Source organism: Ochotona princeps, chromosome 11 (genome assembly GCF_030435755.1).
Source record: "Ochotona princeps isolate mOchPri1 chromosome 11, mOchPri1.hap1, whole genome shotgun sequence".
NCBI classification, from domain to species: domain Eukaryota; kingdom Metazoa; phylum Chordata; class Mammalia; order Lagomorpha; family Ochotonidae; genus Ochotona; species Ochotona princeps.
Genome location: NC_080842.1, coordinates 72,881,394 through 72,902,938, shown reverse-complemented (window position 1 = coordinate 72,902,938; position 21,545 = coordinate 72,881,394). Strand labels below are relative to the sequence as shown.

Genomic DNA, 21,545 nt, shown 5'->3' with positions numbered 1-21,545 from the left:
CCAGCCGGGGACTCTCCTGCTCGCAGGGCACAGCCAGCCAGCCGGGGACTCTCGTGCTCGCAGGGCACAGCCAGCCAGCCAGCCAGCCGGGGACTCTCGTGCTCGCAGGGCACAGCCAGCCAGCCAGCCAGCCGGGGACTCTCGTGCTCGCAGGGCACAGCCAGCCAGCCAGCCAGCCGGGGACTCTCCTGCTCGTAGGGCACAGCCAGCCAGCCAGCCGGGGACTCTCGTGCTTGCAGGGCACAGCCAGCCAGCCAGCCAGCCGGGGACTCTCCTGCTCACAGGGTGCAGCCAGCCGGGGGCAAGGGCTGTCCTGCTCCATGTTGCCCTGCATGACGAGACAGAGCAGGGCAAGTCCCCTGGGCTTCTTGCCTATTGGGATTACGTGTGGTGAACCAGCAGATGGAGGGTTGTCTGTGTCTCTCCTGCTGTCGCTGTTGCTCTGCCTTGCAAATAAAGAAATAAATCTTAAAAAAAAAAACAATGGAGGGGTTGGTGTGGTGGCTCAGCTGCCTGATCCTCAGCCTGCCATGTAGGCATCTCACGTGGCTGCTGTTTCAAGTCCCACCTGCCCCACTTCCACTCCAGCTCCCTGCTGATGCTCCTGGGAGAGCAGTGGAGGATGGTTCAGGTGTTTGGACCCCTGCACCCATGTGGGAGAACCAGAAGAAGCTTCTGGCTCCTGGCTTCAGATTGGCTCAGCTCAGGCTGTGATGGCCTCTTACGGGGTAGACCAGTGGATGGAGAATCTCACTCTGTTTCTGCTTCTCTCTAAATCTGCTTTTCAAGGGGCTGGCACAATAGTTCAGCTGGTTAATCTTTTTAAAAATCTGCCTTTCAAATAAAAGCAAATCTTAAACAAACAAACAAACAGCAGTGGCAGCTCAAAAGCATGTCTGCTGCTGTAGGAATAGACTGGCCAGGCGCAGGCATCCAGGCCAGTGGTGAGGAGAGGGCCCTGAGGAGAGGCCACAGCACTGCAGGGAGAAGGGCTCACTGCCGTGTGTGTCCCGCGGGACCCCACTCTGGGCGCTCTGTGTGCTGAGGAATGACCATGGAGCAAGCTGGTGCGGAGCACAGTGCCCACTGCAGCAGTGTGCAAAACATGGCCACAGATACGTTAGAGTTCTGCTGTCTCTTAGCTGCTTGATGGGCACGTTTCTGATCTGTCATTATGTTTAGGTAGTCATAGCCTTCTAAATACTCCCACATGCTTGATTTCAAAATAAAAAGGTTTTAAATAAGCCAAAAAAAAAAAAAAAAACACCCCTGACTTTTATTTCATTTCAATCAATAAATCAGAAATTGTTGACCTTGTTTTATTTGTGGGCAGGGGTGGGGATTAGGGCAGTTGCCTAGTTTTTGCTGTAGGTGAAGTGAGATCCAGCATGCTTTTGCAAATGGAAGCAGCAGGAGTGGTTCCTCCATTGCCGGGAGGCTGTTGGCAGGAGGCGGGGGTTACACGCATGCTTTGGAAGCACTAGAAGCAGAGAAGTGGCTCCCAGCATTTGCAGGGAGCGGGTCGCTGGTGTGGCAGTGGTGTGCTGCAGCGGGAGGTGCAGGGCTGCCCTGGCTGGGGGGGAAGCCGGGTCCTCATGGTCAGGCTCAGGGGAGCCAGTTCTTGGCAGAGCAGTGACTGAAACTCGAGCCTTTTTTTATTTTTGAAGATTTATTAATTTTTATTGCAAAATCAGATATTCAGAGAGGAGAAGAACCAAAGAGGAAAATCTTCTGTTCGTTGATTCATTCCCCAAGAGGTCACAATGGCTGGAGCTGTGCTGGTCTGAAGCCAGGAGCCTCTTCCAAGTCTCCTACATGGGTGCAGGGTCCCAAGGCTTTGGGGTGTCCTTGTCTGCTTTCCCAGGCCACAACCAGGGAGCTGGGTAGGAAGCAGGACTACCAGGACACGAACTGGTGCCCTTGTGGATCCTGGCACATGTAAAGCGAGGACTATAGCCACTAGGCTACCAGCCGGGTCTAAAACTCAAGACTTAACCTGCTGTGGATCTTGTGAGAGAATCAGGTGTAATGGGCATTATCATGGACCTCAGGGGAGAGGGGTGGTCTGAAAGGCTTGAGAACCACACAGTGTTGAGGGTGGGTGGAGCTTGTCTGGTGTTGTGTGTTAGGCAGGTGTTGTATGCTGCGTGTCTTGTGCAGTGTGCTATGTGTGGTGTGTGCTGTGTGATCTATGTGGCATATTTGTGATTCTGTCTGGCGTGTGTTCTGTGTGTTTTGTGATCTGTGTGCTGTGTGGTCTGTGTGCTGTGTGATCTGTGTGCTGTGTGACCTGTGCTGTGTGATCTGTGTGCTGTGTGACCTGTGCTGTGTGATCTGTGCTGTGTGATCTGTGATCTCTGTGCTGTGTGATCTGTGTGCTGTGTGATCTCTGTGCTGTGTAATCTGTGTGCTGTGTGATCTGTGCTGTGTGATCTGTGCTTTGTGATCTGTGTGCTGTGTGATCTGTGCTGTGTAATCTGTGTGCTGTGTGATCTGTGTGCTGTGTGATCTGTGCTGTGTGATCTGTGTGCTGTGTGATCTGTGCTGTGTAATCTGTGTGCTGTGTGATCTGTGTGATCTGTGCTGTGTGATCTGTGTGATCTGTGCTGTGTGATCTGTGCTGTGTGATCTGTGTGATCTTAGTGCTGTGTGATCTGTGCTGTGTAATCTGTGTGCTGTGTGATCTGTACTGTGTGATCTGTGCTTTGTGATCTGTGCTGTGTGATCTGCTGTGTGATCTGTGCTGTGTGATCTGTGCTGTGTGATCTGTGTGCTGTGTGATATGTGCTGTGTGAACTGTGTGATCTGTGCTGTGTGATCTGTGCTGTGTGTTTTGTGTGTTCTGTGTGTTCAGCGCGGCACATTAGAAGGAACACTGGGAGGCACAAGACGACAGATGTCTGGCGAGGACTTGTTGACATTTGCTTTGCACGGATTGCCCATGTGTTTACCGCAGCACCATGGAGCCTGTGACACCTCAGCTCTCTGTAGATACTTGCCCAGCGCTACAACTGCCTGGGCAGGCCTGGATGTGTTTCTGTGTGGCTCATGGGGGAGCTCCCTGCTTTAGGTGAGAAGTCAGGCTGTGTCCATCAAGTGCTGTCCAGTGAACACTAAGTCCCCCTTCCTGCCCCTGCTAGGACCCCCGTTCTCATCACAGGCAGTCTTGTCTGTCTGACCCAGCTCACTGTGAAGCGAGGCAGTCTCTGCGGGCAGCACTGTTTTTCCATGTGGTCCTCTTGTTCAGGGTGCACCAGATCCGTAGGCAGTGGCCTGGCCCAGGGGCCGGGCAGAGCCTGGTCTTGGGTGGCATTGTGCTGTCCGTCATTCTGTAGGGTCAGGGAGGTGGTGGAGTCACTGACTTCAGGGCCTAAGGGTTGGTTTGGTGCTGTGCTCCGAGGAGTGGTACCTTGGTGCCTGAGCTGCTGCAATTTGGGGGTCACTGGCAGAGGCTGCGGGGTCATCCACACGCGGACCGTTGTGGTGTGTCTGAGACGTTGTGGTGTGTCTGAGACGTGGTGTGTCTGAGACGTTGTGGTGTGTCTGAGACGTGGTGTGTCTGAGATGTTGTAGTGTGTGTGAGACGCTGCCTTTGTGTTTGACAGGTTGCTACATGGTGTTGTTCGGAAGCTTTTGGGTCTCCTGGCGCTGCGTAGACCCAGTGCTGGAGGGCCCCCAGCACTCCCCACACCTACGGGGCCAGGCAGGAGGTCCCCCCATAGGTTCACCTGACGCCCCAACACTCCCCACACCCACGGGGCCAGGCAGGAGGTCCCCCCATAGGCTCACCTGACGCCCCAGCACTCCCTAAACCCCACGGGGCCAGGCAGGAGGTCCCCCCATAGGCTCACCTGACGCCCCAGCACTCCCCACACCCACGGGGCCAGGCAGGAGGTCCGTGCAGGGTGGTGATACCAGAGTCGTGTGCCAGCTCTGCCTTTGTCCCCGCAGACGAGAGTGAGCTCTGAGCAGGAACACTTCCTCATCGTGCCTTTTGGACTCCTTTACAGTGAGGTGACGGCGTCCAGCTTGGTAAGACGGCCTGTCTTTGGCGTTTGTGTCACCTGTGGGTCTGTTGACGAAGCTGCACTCGCTGTCTGGGCTGCTTTGCATCCTGACCTTTTTCTTTATTTTCAGGTCAAGGTCAATCTCCAAGGTGACATTGTGGACCGTGGAAGCACTAACCTAGGCGTGAACCAGGCCGGGTTCACACTGCACTCGGCGATTTACGCTGCACGGCCAGACGTGAGGTGCATTGTGCACACCCACACGCCCGCGGGCGCCGCGGTGAGTCCGTGCTGCCCGCAGCGTGTGCTGGGGTGCTGCAGTCAGCATCCCTCATGTCCTCCCGGCACCGTGACACTCTTAGGAGATGTTTCTTTTCCTGTGGAAGGATCTGTTTGAATTCCTGTGCCAAATGTAAAGCTGGATCAGGTGTGTCTGGTGTGAGGTGGGGTGACATGTCAGAGCGACGGCTGTGGCAGTGCCTACTTGTTGGAGACGGCGGGGCTGGGGCTGTGGGCTCAGAGAAGGGTCATTAGGATGTGAGGGACGTGTGTGCTGGCCTGGAGAACGGGGACATTGAGGCCCAGACACCAGGCTCCCCCTAGATGAGGTGTCTAGGGCCAGGGTTGTGGTACCATGTGTTAGGCTGCTACCTGCATGCCAGGATCCCAGGTGAGCAGTGATTTGAGTTCACTTCACATCCTGCTTCCTGCTAATGTGCCTGGGAAGGCTTGGGCCAACGACGCGAACCAAGACCTAGAACGGGTGCAGCCTGGCACGTGCAGTGTCTCTCTCTGTCTCTGTCTTTTAAATGAATAAAATAAAATCTTTAGGATGTGTGGAATGGCAGGTGAAGTCACAGGATAAAGATCTGTAGCTGCGTCCCCACCCCACCCCTGCCCTGCTCGTCTCACTGTGTGTCCCCACCCCTGCTCCTGCTCCTCTCACTGTGTGTCCCACCCCTGCTCCTGCTCGTCTCACTGTGCGTCCCACCCCTGCCCTGCTCCTCTCATTGTGTGTCCCCACCCCACCCCTGCTCTGCTCCTCTCACTGTGTGTCCCCACCCCACCCCTGCCCTGCTCCTCTCACTGTGTGTCCCCACCCCACCCCTGCCCTGCTCGTCTCACTGTGCGTCCCCACCCCTGCCCTGCTCCTCTCACTGTGTGTCCCCATCCCTGCCCTGCTCATCTCACTGTGCATCCCCACCCCTGCCCTGCTCGTCCCACTGTGTGTCTCCACCCCAGCCCTGCTCGTCCCACTGTGCGTCTCCACCCCTGCTCCTGCCTCTCTCACTTTGTACATGGCTCCTGATCTCAGAGTCAGTTGTATTTGCTAGGTAATTCACTAGCGGGGTAAAGCCTGAAGCTGCTATTCCAGGTGTCCCTAAGCATGGCTGGCCGTTTTCTTCACCCCAGTTCCCTGAGTCCCCCTGTGGGTGGGCATCGTTGCTGCCTCCCAGGGGCCGCATCTGGACACTGGAACAGAAGTGGAGTAGCTAGGACGTGACCTGTGGGTGTGCCGCGATGCCTGGCGCACAATACAGAGGCTGGCACGTTGGGAAGAACCACAGGAATGAAAGTTCTCTCTGTGGAATTATGCTTGCAGTTGTTATGTACTCTGTGGCCTGCTGGTCTGAGGTCATGTTGCTGCCTCGTGGACAAGGCTCAGAGCTGGTGTGTTTGGAGGCAAACACCTGCTTAGACTCCCTTCCTTAACTCATCGGAGAGGAGAGGACAGGTTGCTTTCCTCCTGGCCCCACCTGAGTTGTGCTCAGCAGCCTCCAGACAGACGGCTTCCTTTCCAGGCTCGGCTGTGGGCTCAGGCGGCACGCCTTGGGTCCAAGTGGACACAGCAGGGACCCAGACCCGTGGGTGTTTTCTGAGGTCCCAGCGGTTGTGTGCTCGCTGTGCTTCCTCTGGGTGGCGTGGGAGTGCAGTCCCCTGTAGGAGGCCTGGCAGCCCCCCCCCACTGGGCCTCCTGCGCCCTCCTCACTGTGGCTGCTTGCTCCGCTCCCTAGGTGTCTGCCATGAAGTGCGGCCTCTTGCCCATCTCCCCGGAGGCACTTTCCCTTGGCGAAGTGGCTTACCATGACTACCACGGCATCCTGGTGGATGAGGAGGAGAAGGTCTTGATTCAGAAGAACCTGGGGCCTAAGAGCAAGGTCAGTGCGTGTCTGTGCTGGCATGTGAGGGGCAGTGGGGAGGGCTGGCCTCTCGCCAGGCTCCCCAGAGCTCCCTCGTCTTCCCTTCAGGTTCTCATTCTCCGCAACCATGGGCTCGTGTCTGTGGGAGAGAGCGTGGAGGAGGCCTTCTACTACATCCACAACCTTGTGGTGGCCTGTGAAATCCAGGTGAGTGCTGGCCGCACCCGGGGCCTCGCAGGGCCGAGTCCTTGTGCAGTCCCTGTGAGGAGCGCATGGTAGTGAAGACTGCCCAGGACAGATGTCGCTGTTTGGCTTGAGCTGATGAAGAGGCCTGGGCTTTCCGTCTCTGACTTGGGCCCTTTGGGGAGTGCTGGTGTGTGTCAGACCTAGTAGCAGGTGCTCTATGTGGCCTTCCCAGAAGAAGGCTGTGGCAGGGAGGGCTGCCCTCAGGGTCTCAGTTGGAAAAGTTTGCCAGCTGCCCGCTCTACGCCAGGGTCGCGCTGTCTGACTGGGCCTCTGGTACGGGTGAGGGCCCAGGTCACCTCTGCCCCAGAGTCGCGCTGTCTGACTGGCTGGCCAGGCCTCTGGTACGGGTGAGGGCCCAGGTCACCTCTGCCCCAGAGTCGCGCTGTCTGGCTGGCCAGGCCTCTGGTACGGGCGAGGGCCCAGGTCCCTTGTAGAGAGCTGAAGGTGCTTTCACTTTTCTCCACCATGAATGCCGGTGCTTCACCAGGTTAACAGAGACCTCCAGAAGTAGACTGGTGATGGGCTGTTTCCTCCTGCACAGGTCCTGAACCACAGCCGCCCACAGCCGCCCACAACTGCCCACATATACCCTCAGCCACCTGCAGCCACCCACAGCCACCCTCAGCCTCCCACAGCCTCCCTCAGCCTCCCACAGCCTCCTAGGCCCCTGACCCTCTGGGCCTTAGGGTTAAGGCAGAGCTCAGCTTATGCTTTCGCTTCTTCTGTTTAAGGTTCGGACTCTGGCCAGCACAGGAGGACCGGACAACTTAGTCCTGCTGGACCCTGGGAAGTACAAAGCCAAGTCCCGTTCTCCAGGGTCCCCTGCAGGGGAAGGCCCTGCACTGTCTCCTCAGTGGCAGATGGGCGAGCAGGAGTTTGAGGCCCTCATGCGGATGCTGGACAACCTGGTAAGGGTGGAGGAGCTGCTTGGTGGTCAAGCTGAAAGACCTGGGGCGGGTCTGTGAGCATTACTGGTGTCTCAGCTCTGAGACAGTCCTGGGCTGGGGACTGGAGTCAACCTACCTCTGTCACTCCACCTCAGTTGGGCGTTTGGGTGTTTGGGGACTGCATACCGTGTTCCGTGGGAATTGACCGTCCCCCCTGCCCCACGCTACTTCCTGCAGGAGCTGTGGCACAACATGGTTTAGTTAACGCCTGCTCCCCTGAGAGCAGGTTTTCTTTAGGACACGGGAGCAAAGCCACGGGGCGCCTTCGCTTGCTCCTGTGCTCCTCGGGGGAGCTGGGCTGTGAAGGGGCCACAGGGAAGACCCCTAACGGGGTCCCTCGTCCAGCGAGTGAAGCTCCGACACAGGTGCTTGCTCTTATGAGGATTTATTGAAGGACAAACTAATTACATAATATAACATAACAAGAAATCCAAGTATAATACAGAAGGGCAGTAACTACAGCATATTTACAGGCTTCCTCTTCTACTACTACTACTACTACTACTCTACCACTACTCCTCTTTGTTCTTCTTCTTCTTTGTTCTCTCTCAAACTTAGGTTAAAACCCTATCAACAGCCAGTTGCAACAGGGCTGCTTGGCCATGCATCAAACACACCAATCACAGCCTTGATCACGCACACACACACCAATCACAACTCTGATCACGCGCACACCATGCAGACTGCATGAGACCTTGAACCAATCTTCTACAACTTCCTAAAACTTGTTTACTGCCTTTGTGCCTTGAGAAGACAATAACAAGCGCCATCTTGGGGCAAAGTCCCGCTCTCCACAATTCCCCCTTTTTGTTTTATTAACTAAGGGATCGTGCCTGTCTTAGGTGTTCCAAATTCAGCTTCCCTTACCCGTCATCGGCTAACCACCTGGCTCGTGGCGCCTGTCTTAGGTTGGTAAAGCCTTATTGGATACTTACCCGTCATTGACTACCGATCCAGCATGTTAAGCCATACTTTAGGGGAATCATTCTTTTGGAGAGCGAGAACGGCTTGAGCCAGGATCTGCTGTTGCAGGAGGTTCTTACGCGATTGATTCTTGGTATACACATACATTCCACAGTTGCAAACACACAAAAACACTAAACCACCAAACACACAGCTCAGAAAAATAAACACTCCAGAAAAATGATGCGTGGCGGTAGGGCTAGAGAAGAGAAAATCCCACCATCTACTATTGGAATCATGCTCTATAGCGGTCTGCACTTGGAGTAACTTGCCACTAGTTATAGTGGTGGCTACTTGATACTCTTCCAACTGTTTTTCATTACGCTTCAAATGATTTTTCAACTGTTCAGAATTTTGAAGGATTTGTGCGATGGGCAAAGAAACAGTAATTGATGGCAGAGGCAACACACGAGGCGTCCAAGAAACTTGAACATCCTCCACCAGATTAGGCAACAGATAAAAAATATCACCAAACCAATAAAGAACCTCAAGGTGCTCAATGCACCCAACAAATGGAGAGGGTAATCCCATAAATGCCAATTCATCAGACCTAGCATTAGCTAAGCAAATATACTGAGGCTTAACTTCATACAACACAGAATAATTAGCTGCCGGAAACACAGTAAAATGACATACATTAATAGCATGTGTTAACAAACAAGGCTCTACAGATCGAACAAGACCATTACACACTGGACCTCCATCTGTAGGAACACAATCTTGCAATTGAAATGTAACATTATGTTCATCAATATGAGTTCCATCAATTTGAGGCCTTAGAAAAGTGGAATCAACCAACACAGGTAACACATGAAAGGAACATAGCACTTTGGTAACTTGAGGAAAATAATAAACTGCCATTCCATAACACCACGTCAGGGTACAGGCTTGGCGGTGGCAGAATTAGTCAGCGGGAATCCTGGGGTCCACGCCTCCATCGTCTGAAGAAACATCAGTCCGGTCAGCATCCACCACATCCACAGGTTCATCTTGCTCTGATTTTCTTATTGTTCGCGTTAAACGTTCTGGCACCCACACTGGTCCGTCCGAGTCCTGCGGAAAAACACAAACTGCACCTCGCGTCCGTCGTAGGACAGGATGCGGGCCCTTCCATTGTTTTGTTAATACATCCTTCCACATCACCCAATCCTTACTAAAACCTGGGCCTGCTGCATGACGCTCAGCAGCAGAACGACCATCCAAATCCAAATTCAAAAAATTAAAAATGTATGTTACTAGAGCCAATTGATGTTTAGGGCTTTTTGGGTATAAGGAGGCTCCAATTCCCCCTTTTTGTTTTATTAACAGGGCCTTAATTACCGCATGAGCTCGTTCCACCACGGCTTGACCTGTAGGATTATATGGGATGCCAGTAGAATGCTTAATTCCAAACTCAGAGCAAAATGTGCTAAATGCTTTAGCTGTGTAGGCAGGACCATTATCAGTTTTATAACACCGTGGAACGCCCCAGGCTGCAAAGGCCTGGAGACAATGAGAAATGACATCTTGAACTTTCTCTCCTGTATGAGCTGAGGCAAAAAGAACCCCAGAGCAAGTATCAATAGAAACATGGACAAAAGAAAGACGACCAAAACTAGGAACATGGGTAACATCCATCTGCCATACATGATTGGGCATAAGACCACGGGGATTAACCCCAGAATGAGGCTGAGAAAGAAAAGGGACACAATGTTGGCAATGTTTAATAATATTGCAGGCTGCATCTCGAGAAATGGGAAAACGTTTCACCAGGGTCTTGGCACTGACATGCCACCGCTGGTGAAAACGCTCTGCCTCTTCCTCCACGGAGAATGCCAGAAGAAATCTAGAAGCAAAATCAGCTCTGGCATTGCCATCAGCCAGGGGCCCGGGCAAATTGGAATGTGCCCGAATGAAGCCCACATAGAGGGGATTAGTCCGGGACAACAATAGTTGACGGACTAAAAACAGAGCTTCATGCACTGTGGATCGAGGCAAAATATACTCCACCATCTCAAGACGTCTAACAGCATTCACCACATATAAGCTATCGGAAAGAAGATTTACGGGCTCAGGCACCAGCCGAAGGGCTAGGGCAACAGCAGCCAACTCCGCTGCTTGAGGAGAAGAAGAAGCAACCGCAACAGGGAAAACTTGGGTATCTAAAAGAACTGCTCCAGTACCACCTTTAGCCCCATCTGTAAAGACAAGTCGTGCTTTCTCAATAGGCCTCTTTCTTACCACTCTAGGAAAACATAAAGGAACTTCTTTACAAAATTGTACCCAAGGATGGGCTGGATAATGTGTATCAAAATATAAGGAAAAACAGGACATCAAAATGGCCCAAACATCTATTGTTTGAGATAAATTGGCAATAATTTCTTTGGAATAAGGAGTAACACACAAAGTAGGATACATACCAAAAGCTTCTCGAGCTTTCTCTACAGCTTTAAGAATTACTTGACCCATAAGCTCTGGAAAAATAGCAAGGACCTTAGTGGGTTGTATAGGGAGATAAATCCACACCAATGGTCCTCCTTGCCATAACAAAGCAGCTGGGATGCTCTCTGGAATCACTAAAACTGAAAGAGGTTGTGAAGGATCGCAACGCTCCACCTGAGCTTCCTGAAGCCGCCGCTGAACCAAATCAAGAGCAGCACGCCCTTCAGGAGTTAACGTGCGAGGGGAAGTTAAAGCAGGATCCCCATGAAGAATCTGAAACAGAGGCTCCAAGTCTTTGGGAGTCAAACGCAGATAGGGACGTATCCAGTTAATATGTCCCAATACCTGCTGAAAATCATTAAGAGTCTTCAAACCATCCACTCTGATATTAACCTGTAATGGGGCAACCTGTCGGGCTGTCATTTGCAGCCCCAGATATTTCACACTAGTGCCCTCCTGAATCTTTTCAGGAGCAATATATAGTCCCCACTGCGCCAGTTCTTGTTTCAAACACACTAGAGCGGCTTGTACTTCACTGCTCTGCTTTCCTGCTACAAGGATATCATCCATATAATGGTATATGCAGAGCTGCGAGAACTTCTTTCGTACTGGGCACAGTGCTTGAGCTACATACAACTGGCACATAGTAGGACTATTCATCATACCTTGCGGAAGCACAACCCATTGATACCTCTGATCAGGACCCTGATGATTAATAGAGGGCAAAGTGAAAGCAAAGCGTTCAGAATCCTGGGGGTGTAAAGGTATAGAGAAAAAACAATCTTTAATATCAATCACAACAAGATACCAATCTCTAGGCACTGCGGTGGCAAGAGGCACTCCAGGCTGTACTGCACCCATAGGCTGCATAGTTGCATTTATAGCACGAAGATCATGTAAAAATCGCCACTTCCCTGACTTCTTTTTAATGACAAAAATAGGTGTATTCCAAGGGGATACTGAAGGCACTATATGTCCTAGTGACAATTGCTCTGACACTAATGATTGGGCAGCCATTAACTTTTCAGAGGTCAGGGGCCACTGCGACACCCATACGGGATCATCTGATACCCATGTGATCTTTAGTGGCTGTCGTTGTCGTTGCGCAGTGGCCCCGGCTGAAAACCCAATCCTGTCCTTTCTGGATGTTGTTTAATTGGAATTGGCTCTATTCTCCCTTGTTCACTTTTGCCTAGACCTTTTCCTGAATAGCCCATATTCTCCATGATATTCCATGCCTGCTGGCTCCCGGCTTGATAGAACTCATTGCTAAGGCGAAGGCCCATAGCACTTAAGACCTCTCGACCCCATAGGGTCACGGGAATGGTGCAGACATAAGGCTGAAAAGAGCCCTTATGACCTTCACGGTCAGTCCAAGGAATGATGGAAGCACTCTGCTGTGGCTGGTCAGCTATTCCCAGCCCACGGAGGGTCTGACTAGATTGCCGTAAGGGCCAATCTTTAGGCCAATCAGCCTGCCGGATAATGCTGACATCGGCTCCAGTGTCCAGCAACCCTTCAAAGGGGATCCCCCGCAGCATGAGTGTTGCCAAAGGTCGATCCTTAAGGGAGACAGACAGGTTGACTAAAGCGTCACCTGAAGACCCAAAACCTCCATCACCTCGACTTGCACCGCGACTTCTCCAACGTGCATGGCAACTAGGAAGAACTAACAATTGGGCAATGCGCTCCCCTGGAGTAATAACTGTAATACCTCTAGGTGAAGAAAGCATAACTTTGACAATGCCTGTGAAGTCTGAATCTATTACTCCTGGGTGAACAACTAGACCTCGCATAGTTTTTGAGCTCCGTCCAAACACTATTCCTACTGTACCATCAGGGAGAGGCCCTTTGAAATCTGTCTCCAGGGCTTGTGGGCCCATCTCTGGAGTCAGTACCAAGTGGGAGGTGGCACAGAGGTCCAGTCCCGCGCTGCCAGGTGTGGCTCGGCGAATGACTCCTCCTTCTGTGCCTGTGGGTCCTGATGCACCCCGTAAGCTCTGTAGGGGCCCCGGGATGCTGGGCCCCACTGCCCGTTTTTTGGCCTGTAACTTCTGACCAGGGGACGGCCAATCATATCGGACATCGACCTACATTCATGTGCCCAATGATTTCCCTTGCCACAACGTTGGCAAAGCCTAGGTCGCGAAGTCGGTCGAGCCGGCCCTCTCTGGCGACAATCCCTTCTAAAATGTCCCAACTTCCCACATTTAAAACAAATGTGAGTACGACTTTCAGCCTGTCTTTCCTGTCGCATAGCATTCATGATGACTTTAGCCTGCTCTTTAGCCTGAATTACTCCTGCAGTAACTTGGTCATGCACATCCCTACAGAGTTTTATCCAAGTATCTAGTGGCTTATGCTTCCATGGGCGTATAGCCTCACGGCACCATCTATTTGCATTCTCATAGGCAAGTTGCTTTACCAGAGGCATGGCTTGTTCCACATCTGGGAATAATTTCCCTGCCACTTCCATGAGACGGCTCACAAAGTCTGCATAAGGCTCATTAGGTCCCTGAGTCACCTTTGCAATGGAATAACGCACATCACCCTTATTCTGTATTGCCTTCCAAGCTCCAGTGGCTACGTTAGCAACCTGTAAATACAATGGCTCAGGGTACTGAATCTGCTGTTGTTGGCCAGCATGAGCACCTTCCCCTAATAATGCCTCCTCATTCCATGTGGGGTTCCCAGCCTGAGCATTACGGCGGGCAATATCTATTGCTAGCTCTCGGCAAGCAGCTCTCCAAAGCAAGTATTGGCCTGGGGAGAGAGTGGCCTTGGCTACATTCCTCCAGTCCTCAGGAGTCAAAACATCAGCAGCCAACTGATCCAAAACAGCCATAGTGTAAGGCGCATGAACCCCATAAGAATCCACAGCAATCTTCAAATCTTTTATTAACTTAAAATTTAAGGGGTCATGCAAACGAACTGCAGGGTTCTGGGTCCGGTCCTCTCTAACAGGAAAAACCTGCTTGGCTCCAACAATATCATTCCATGACTGAACCTCCCTGGGCTGCGGCCTCACTGCCTCACTGGGCGCAGCCCACCCAGGGGGATCGGAGTGTGGCCAAGGCGGTGCACTGGGTGCCACCGGAGGCTCCCCAGGGGGTGGCACAGGAGTCCGTCGGGCCTTTCTAGGCGGCTTTAAGGCTAGCTTCTCGGTGCCCTTGGCCACAGCATCCAGCTCCTCACCCGAATGTTCTTCCTCACTATCCTGACTACTTCCAGGTCCTGCTCTCTCACCAACACTACTTGGCTGAGAAGCTTCCTCCTGAAGCTCGCGGAGAGCTGCTTCACCTTCTTGTAACAATTCCTTGAATTTATCTGTCTTATCTACCAGACAAGACTTAATCAGAGACCAGAATCCCACAGTACCCGGAGGGAGAGGTTTAAGTTGATCAGCTTTAGATAAATCCCTTCCGAGATGTTCCCACTGTGGCACATTTAGCATACCCTCTTCTAAAAACCAAGGGGCATGCTGCTGCACTGTTTGTAAAAATGAAAGCACTGTTTTTGCCTTTACCGGAATGCCATTTTTCTTCAGCAACCTCTGCAAAAGATTCTGCATTTTTACAGAAGACTGCAAGTTCCCCATTCCGTCGCTTATTGCGACCTTGAAAGGACCTTGAAAGGATCGTCGCTTCACCGCGAGCTTCAAAAGAATTTTTGTTTTTGCCGCAAATTTCAAAAAAATTGTCGCTTTCACCGCGATCATTGGTGTGCACACCCCTGCCGATAGGCAGCTCCCTGAGCTTTTCGCTCAGTCACTTATTTTATTATTATTATTTTTTCCCTTTAGCGGCTTCCTGAGCTATCTGCTCAGTTGCAAACTCCCTGAGCAAAGGCTCAGTTGAAAACTAATTGCAGCTGTAAGCAACTCCCTGAGCAATTTGCTCAGCTAATTAACTTCTTGGTACTCACCTGCTGACTTTTATCATCCGAGCCACAGCACCAGATAACGGGGTCCCTCGTCCAGCGAGTGAAGCTCCGACACAGGTGCTTGCTCTTATGAGGATTTATTGAAGGACAAACTAATTACATAACATAACAAAACAAGAAATCCAAGTATAATACAGAAGGGCAGTAACTACAGCATATTTACAGGCTTCCTCTTCTACTACTACTACTACTACTACTCTACCACTACTCCTCTTTGTTCTTCTTCTTCTTTGTTCTCTCTCAAACTTAGGTTAAAACCCTATCAACAGCCAGTTGCAACAGGGCTGCTTGGCCATGCATCAAACACACCAATCACAGCCTTGATCACGCACACACACACCAATCACAACTCTGATCACGCGCACACCATGCAGACTGCATGAGACCTTGAACCAATCTTCTACAACTTCCTAAAACTTGTTTACTGCCTTTGTGCCTTGAGAAGACAATAACAAGCGCCATCTTGGGGCAAAGTCCCGCTCTCCACAGACCCCGACCCTAACCTTGTGCATGGTTGGTGGCCTTTCCGCAGCTGGCCCTGGAAAGCCCTTCCACGCTCAGCTTTCGGTCGTTTACTGGGACAGTGCTGATAGCTTGGCGGACACCTATGGCTGTGCTGTGTGGTGGCTTCCTGTAGCTTAGTGACATTTGTTTTTTTCTGGTTTCTGTGGGTCAGGAGTCCATCACAGCTACCCTCAGCCCCACCCTCAGAGGCTTCCACCAGAGTGCGGCCAGGCCTGGCTCCTCCCCAGCAGGCTCGGCTGAGTCCAGTGCTGTGGCTCAGCCGGCAAAGCGGCCGCCTGCAGTGCCAGCATCCAGCATGGGGCTCGGTCAGTATCTCTCCTGACTGCTGCCTGCTAATAGCCTGGGAAAAGCAAGGAAAGATAGCTCAAGTGCTCGGGGCCGGTTCCACATGGCACACCTGGAAGAAGCTGCTGGCTTGTGCCTTCAGTCTGGCCTAGCCTTGGCGGTGGTGGCCATTTGGGGAATGAACCAGTGGATGGAAGCACTCTCTTTCAAATAGATGTTTTTGACAACTTTTTTTGACACTTTTTAAAAAAGGTTTGTTCATTATTTTAAAGTCAGAGTTGCAGAGAGAAAGAGGGAAAGGCAGAGAGCTCTTCTGTCTGCTGGTTCACTCCCTAAATGGCTGCAATGGCTGGAGCTGAGCTGCTCTGAAGCCAGGAGCCAGGAGCTTCCTTCATTTCCCCTACTTGAGTGCAGGGGTCCATGATCTTGGGCCATCCTGCACTGCTTTCCCAGGCTGTTACATGAAACGGGATCAGAATTAGAGCAGTCAGGACTAGAACTGGCCGCCCACATGGGATGCCAATACTGCGGGTGGGGGAGTAGCCTAATAGGCCAATGCACCAGCCCCCACCCCAAGTAAATAATGTTGTAAATATTTATTTTTATTTAAAAGGTAGGTTTACAGAGAAAGAAGGAGAGACAGAGAGCTCTTCTGTTGGTCGGTTCACTCCTCAAATGGCCACAGTGGCTGGAGTTGGGCTGGTCTGAAGTCAAGAGTCAGGAGCTTCTTCTAGGTCTGCACGTGGGGGCAGGGGCCTAAGAACCCGGGCCATCTTCCCCGGTGTTCCCTAAGTGCATTAGCAGGGATTGGGTTGGAGGTGGAGTTGCTGGAACTCTAACTGGTGCCAGTAAGGAATGCAGGCACCGCAGGAAGAAGCTTAACTGACTGTATGCCAGGGCCAGCCTGATGGCTTAACAGGCTCATCCTCCCCCTGCAAGCATCAGCATCCCTGCTGGGCACTGGTTCATGTCCCGGCTGCTCCAATTCCCTCCCAGCTCCCTGCTGGTGGCCTGGGAGAGCAGTGGAGGACGGCCCAAAGGCTCGGGACCCTGCACCCACGTGGGAGACCTGGAAGAGGCTCCTGGCTTCTGGCTCTGGATCAGCCCATCTCTGGCCATTGCAGCCATTTGGGGAGTGAACCAGTGGATGGAAGATCTTTCTCTGTCTCTCCTTCTTTCCTTCTCTGTGCAAATCTGCCTTCCCAATAAAAATAAATCTTAAAAAAACAAAATAGCCGTGTCCTAGTATCTGCCCTGAAATAAGTAAATCTTTAAAAAAAGAAGAAGTGGCAGTGGCAGGTCCACCCACAGGCTTCCTCAGGTTGGGGCTGGTTTAACTGGGGCTGTGCCAGTCCTGGAGAGACGTGAGATGATGTCCAGCTACTCACCCTGGATGTGTCTCATTAGAGATCACCCCCTAAAGAAGTGGGACCCTGGGACCACTGAGGTCCACTCTTGCCACCAGATGCTTAGAGCAGGAATTGGGCAGGTGGCATAGCACCCTCCTTGCCCCAGGGACGGGTGGTGAACTGGCCTGGCACGGTGTGAGGATTGGTGTAAGCTTGTAAAGCAGTGTGTAGGCCTGAGTACATTTGCTGGGAGGCAGCACTGATGTGGCCTTGAAGACCATCATGGTATTTAACGTATAATTCGAAGGTAAAATGATGAGTAATTGATAAATAAGCATGAGCAGGGGTGAAAGACGCCAGCCTAAGTTTCAGTTTAACTTTAAATTGAAATGGAGTGCATAGCAGGCTGGCTTACAGACTATTGGTGTCATCAACTCTGAACCTTAAGCAGACCTCAGCAGGCCCTCAGCAGGCCCTCAGCAGACCCTAAGCAGGCCCTCAGCAGGCCCTCAGCAGGCCTCAGCAGGCCCTCAACAGGCCCTCAGCAGGCCTCAGCAGGCCTCAGCAGGCCCTCAGCAGGCCCTCAGCATGCCCTCAGCAGGCCCTCAGCAGGCCCTCAACAGGCCCTAGCAGGCCCTCAGCAGGCCCTCAACAGGCCCTCAGCAGGCCCTCAGCAGGCCCTCAACATGCCCTCAGCAGGCCCTCAGCAGACCCTAAGCAGGCCCTCAGCAGGCCTCAGCAGGCCCTCAGCAGGCCCTCAACAGGCCCTCAACAGGCCCTAGCAGGCCCTCAGCAGGCCCTCAACAGGCCCTCAGCAGGCCCTCAGCAGGCCGTCAACAGGCCCTAGCAGGCCGTCAGCAGACCCTAAGCAGGCCCTCAGCATGCCCTCAGCAGGCCCTCAGCAGGCCCTCAGCAGGTCCTCAACATGCCCTCAGCAGGTCCTCAGCAGACCCTAAGCAGGCCCTCAGCAGGCCCTCAACAGGCCCTCAACAGGACCTAGCAGGCCCTCAGCAGGCCCTCAGCAGGCCCTCAGCAGGTCCTCAACATGCCCTCAGCAGGCCCTCAGCAGACCCTAAGCAGGCCCTCAACATTCCCTCAGCAGGCCCTCAGCAGGCCCTCAGCAGGTCCTCAACATGCCCTCAGCAGGTCCTCAACATGCCCTCAGCATGCCCTCAGTAGGCCCTCAGCAGACCCTAAGCAGGCCCTCAGCAGGCCCTCAGCAGGTCTCAACAGGCCCTGGCTCCCATGTTTGGTCTCTGCCCTCCCATGAAGCCCACTCCCCCACCTCTAGCTCTGAAGAGGGACTCTGCCTCTTCTGAGCCTGTTCCTGCAGGACTCTGCCTGTAACTGTTGCACGTGTGGTTTGTTTTTATTGAGTGTCTGTCTTGTGAGTCACCTGTGTGCTTCCATGGGGTATTTCGTTGTGTAACCTCAGCTCTTGCCTGCCAGTCGTGCTGGACTCCTGTGCTCCAGCTGAGTTCGGAGCTCGGGAAGGGTGCGTGGAGTCGGCGATAAAGAATGACACAGACACTGTCACTTGGTGAGCTCTCACACCAGCTCAAGAAAAAGCTGTCCTTTTTATTTACTCAGACGCCTCACAAGCTTCTGCACAAACAACTAATTGTTCTATTTTTACTTCAAGACTAACGGGGCATGTACAGACATTTGGTCATTCCGTCTGCACTTCAGGGCTAAGCAGGTGCCCCTAAAGATAATTCTGCAAAATACTGTATTCATATTCTTCAAAGCAAGCCATTATTCATTCTTCAACAGTAGCCATGGAGCAACAGCCAGGACTCCAAGGCCAAGGCACATGCGATTGATTACCTGCTAATCAGTAGTACATTCCTACCACATTTCTATTTCTACAATTTACCCATTATTTAATGGGAAAATAGGTTACAAGGGAAAAATGTAAAATCTAAAACAAAAGTTTTAAATATTAAATCCCTCTACAACTATAGACTCTACAACCCCATAAACAATGAAACAATAATCAAAAGCATTTTGCTTTAATAAAAGCATCCTTAATTCCTCTAGCTAAAATTATAAAAGTGGCTAAAACAGTTACATTTTCTATACTCCAAAAAATTACAAAGACGGGCTAGCCTTTGAGATAACAATAACTATACTTATAACCGTAGCAGTTTCAGCTCTCACTCCCATCACTTGCATTAATATTTAGGATATTTTCAAGCCCCTTCCCAGAAGGAGTGCTACATGTCTGGGCCAAATTCTGAGGCAATGGTTAAGTACCCAATAAGGTGTCCAAAAATGGCATGGGTTTAATTGTGCTCCTGTGTGTAAATTGTCAAAGGCCCACTCACCAAGACATTATCAGAAACATTAACTCTCAAGCTCACATCAGTTGCAAAAACCATCTCTCAGGGGCAAACAACAATGCCTCAATAGATTACAGAATTCTTAGTGGGGTGCTTGAGTGTCCATGCAAAAAGGGGGTGAGACTACGTCAAGGTGGTCAGAGAGACATTCGCCGGGCCCTGCCAAACAGGGGAGCTGTTCTCTTCACACCTTTGTGTCGTCCACACCTACTGCACGGACCCCAGCAGCCTGGGTGTTTCTAGTCTGGGTGACTGTTGTCTGGTTCCCCGTGCGTTCCATGTCGAGCGAGGGCGTGGCCACGGCCTCGCTGCATCCGCTCTGTGTGTGGTGGCTCTGGGAGGGCCCCTCATGGCGCTGCCAGCGTGGTCCGTCGGGAGAGCGCTCCAGTGACTGTCCTCCGTTCTCTCTGTGTCCTAGGGCTACAGAACCGGCTATCCTTACCGATACCCTGCTCTGAGAGAGAAATCTAAGAAGCACAGCGACGAGGAAGGCCCTGCCAGTGCCCCGGGTCACTCCTTTGCTAGCGATGGCGACTCGGGCACTTGCTCCCCCCTCAGACACAGTTTTCAGAAGCAGCAGCGGGAGAAGACGAAGTGGCTGAGCTCTGGCCGGGCTGATGGGGCCTCTGAGGAAGGGCAGAGCAGGAGCAGTCCCAAGTCGAAGACTAAGGTGTGGACGAACATTACACACGATCACGTGACACCCTTGCTGCAGTCTCTCTCGTCCGGTGTCTGCGTGCCAAGCTGTATTACCAACTGCTTGGTCTGTGCCTACCTTACTGTTCGTAGTTAGATGACGTAGAGCAAGCCGGGCGCTGCGGCTTCGGAGGCTTTGGGAATTCAGCCCCCCGACCCTCCTCACTTCTAATCTGAGCCAGTCTGCTTTATGCACAGATAAAACTCAGTAATGCTGTCTGTCTAAAACTGCTTAAGATGCAATGCTCCCCTGTGCTCGTTTGCCTAAGCTCTTCTTCCCTGAGGGTGGGCGCTGTTCTTGAACTTGGGGTGCGCTCGGGCCTCCTAGAGCCCTGCAGTGTCCTTGTCGCCTCCACAGTCTCTTACGCAGTTTGCCCTCATGGCTCTCTGACCCGTCCTCAGTGTGGATCCGCACCTCTGTCCCAAAGCCTCCGAACGCTCGGAGCAGCCGCCCTCTGCATGGACGGTTGCATGCGAGTAGATGCTGAGTCCTCGCCTGCTGCTGGGCGTGGCGCAGGGCGCCTGAAGCACCCTGGGTACTTCATGTTGGCACTGACACTTTCAGTGAGGGTCGCTCCGACGGCCTGCAACTGTGGCATTCTGCTCCTTAGCCCTGGGCTGGAACAGCCTGGCCGGCCCGGCCCTCAGTGTTGGCAGGGCCTGTTCCTAAAGCCCTCACGTGGAGCCTTGTGGGAGAGGGAGGCCAGGCCAGGCACCTGCTGGTGCAGCTACCTCAGGAGTGCCAGTTCAGTCTCCCCCACTCAGGGGGCAGCCGGACCAGCGCCAGGGCCTCTCTTGCCTCCACAGCATTGTTCTCACTTCGTCGGAAAAACAAGTTCTGTCTCCCCAGGTGTCTTCCTGAGGCCCAGCTGGGCGAGTGCTCAGTGCTCCTGAGCTGCTGGGCCCCATGGCCGGGTGTGGAGCCCGTCTCCGGTTCCCCAGCCGCCCTCTGCCCTCCCGCCCCTATTTCTGCCTTTCCCTGTTGTGTTTTCTGTCTCACTTGGTGGGGGGCTTAGCACAATGCTCTTTTCTGCTGGCGACGTGGGCACAGTGCTGCCTTACGCACGGCTGTTTTCTGAGGTGCGCCCGTGGTGCCGCAGCCGCCACTCTGAGCTGTGGCAGGTGTGGGGGGCAGTCTGGGCAGTGTGCCCCACTCCAGGGCTTCTTACTGGTGCAGTGGGTCCAGGTTGGTGCACTTCACCTTTAACGCCTGTTGTCACTGGATTCACAAGTTAAGCTTTGGAGGTTGCTTTCGTGTTTTGACTGAAAATCATGTTTGATAAAACGCTGGAAGATTCCTGGCAGTGAGTACCCAGCTCCATGCCCATCCCACTTCCTCCGCAGTGCCTGAACATTGGGTGGTTTTGTTGCTTTTCTTCCAAGTCCTGTGGTTTATGGCTACTTCACTGCCTCGCAAGAGTCCTCTGAGGGGCGTGGCATTGGCTGCTGGATGGGCTTGTTTTAAAGGTCAGTGCTCCTCATGCTTGAGAAAAAGAATTCGACCCCAAAGCTTAGGTGTCTGATTGGAGAGCTGTAAAAACGCGTGAGCAGAAGGTGCGGCCTGCAGCGGCGTGTGCTGGCACCTCGGCGGCCTGGCGGCCGGTGGCACGCCTCCAGTCCCTTGGGTGTACCTGGTACTGGAGAGTGTTGCATTTTCACTTCACCCAGCTCTTATTTCTGT

General features: G+C 52.7%; 1 protein-coding gene across 11 annotated transcripts in view; it reads left to right on the top strand.

The window, feature by feature from the left end:
* Nucleotides 1-21,545, top strand: part of ADD1 (adducin 1) — a 73,261-nt gene that overhangs the window by 43,315 nt on the left and 8,401 nt on the right. For 6 of the 11 annotated variants that reach the window (XM_058670336.1, XM_058670332.1, XM_058670334.1 and 3 more), the window contains exons 5-10: nt 3,952-4,032; nt 4,138-4,287; nt 6,023-6,166; nt 6,257-6,355; nt 7,126-7,302; nt 19,587-19,931. In XM_058670336.1, the coding sequence (XP_058526319.1) occupies nt 3,952-4,032; nt 4,138-4,287; nt 6,023-6,166; nt 6,257-6,355; nt 7,126-7,302; nt 19,587-19,931 (996 nt within the window). The remainder of the gene's footprint in view (nt 1-3,951; nt 4,033-4,137; nt 4,288-6,022; nt 6,167-6,256; nt 6,356-7,125; nt 7,303-19,586; nt 19,932-21,545) is intronic. The other 5 variants (XM_058670337.1, XM_058670335.1, XM_058670342.1 and 2 more) reach the window with 2 other exon arrangements.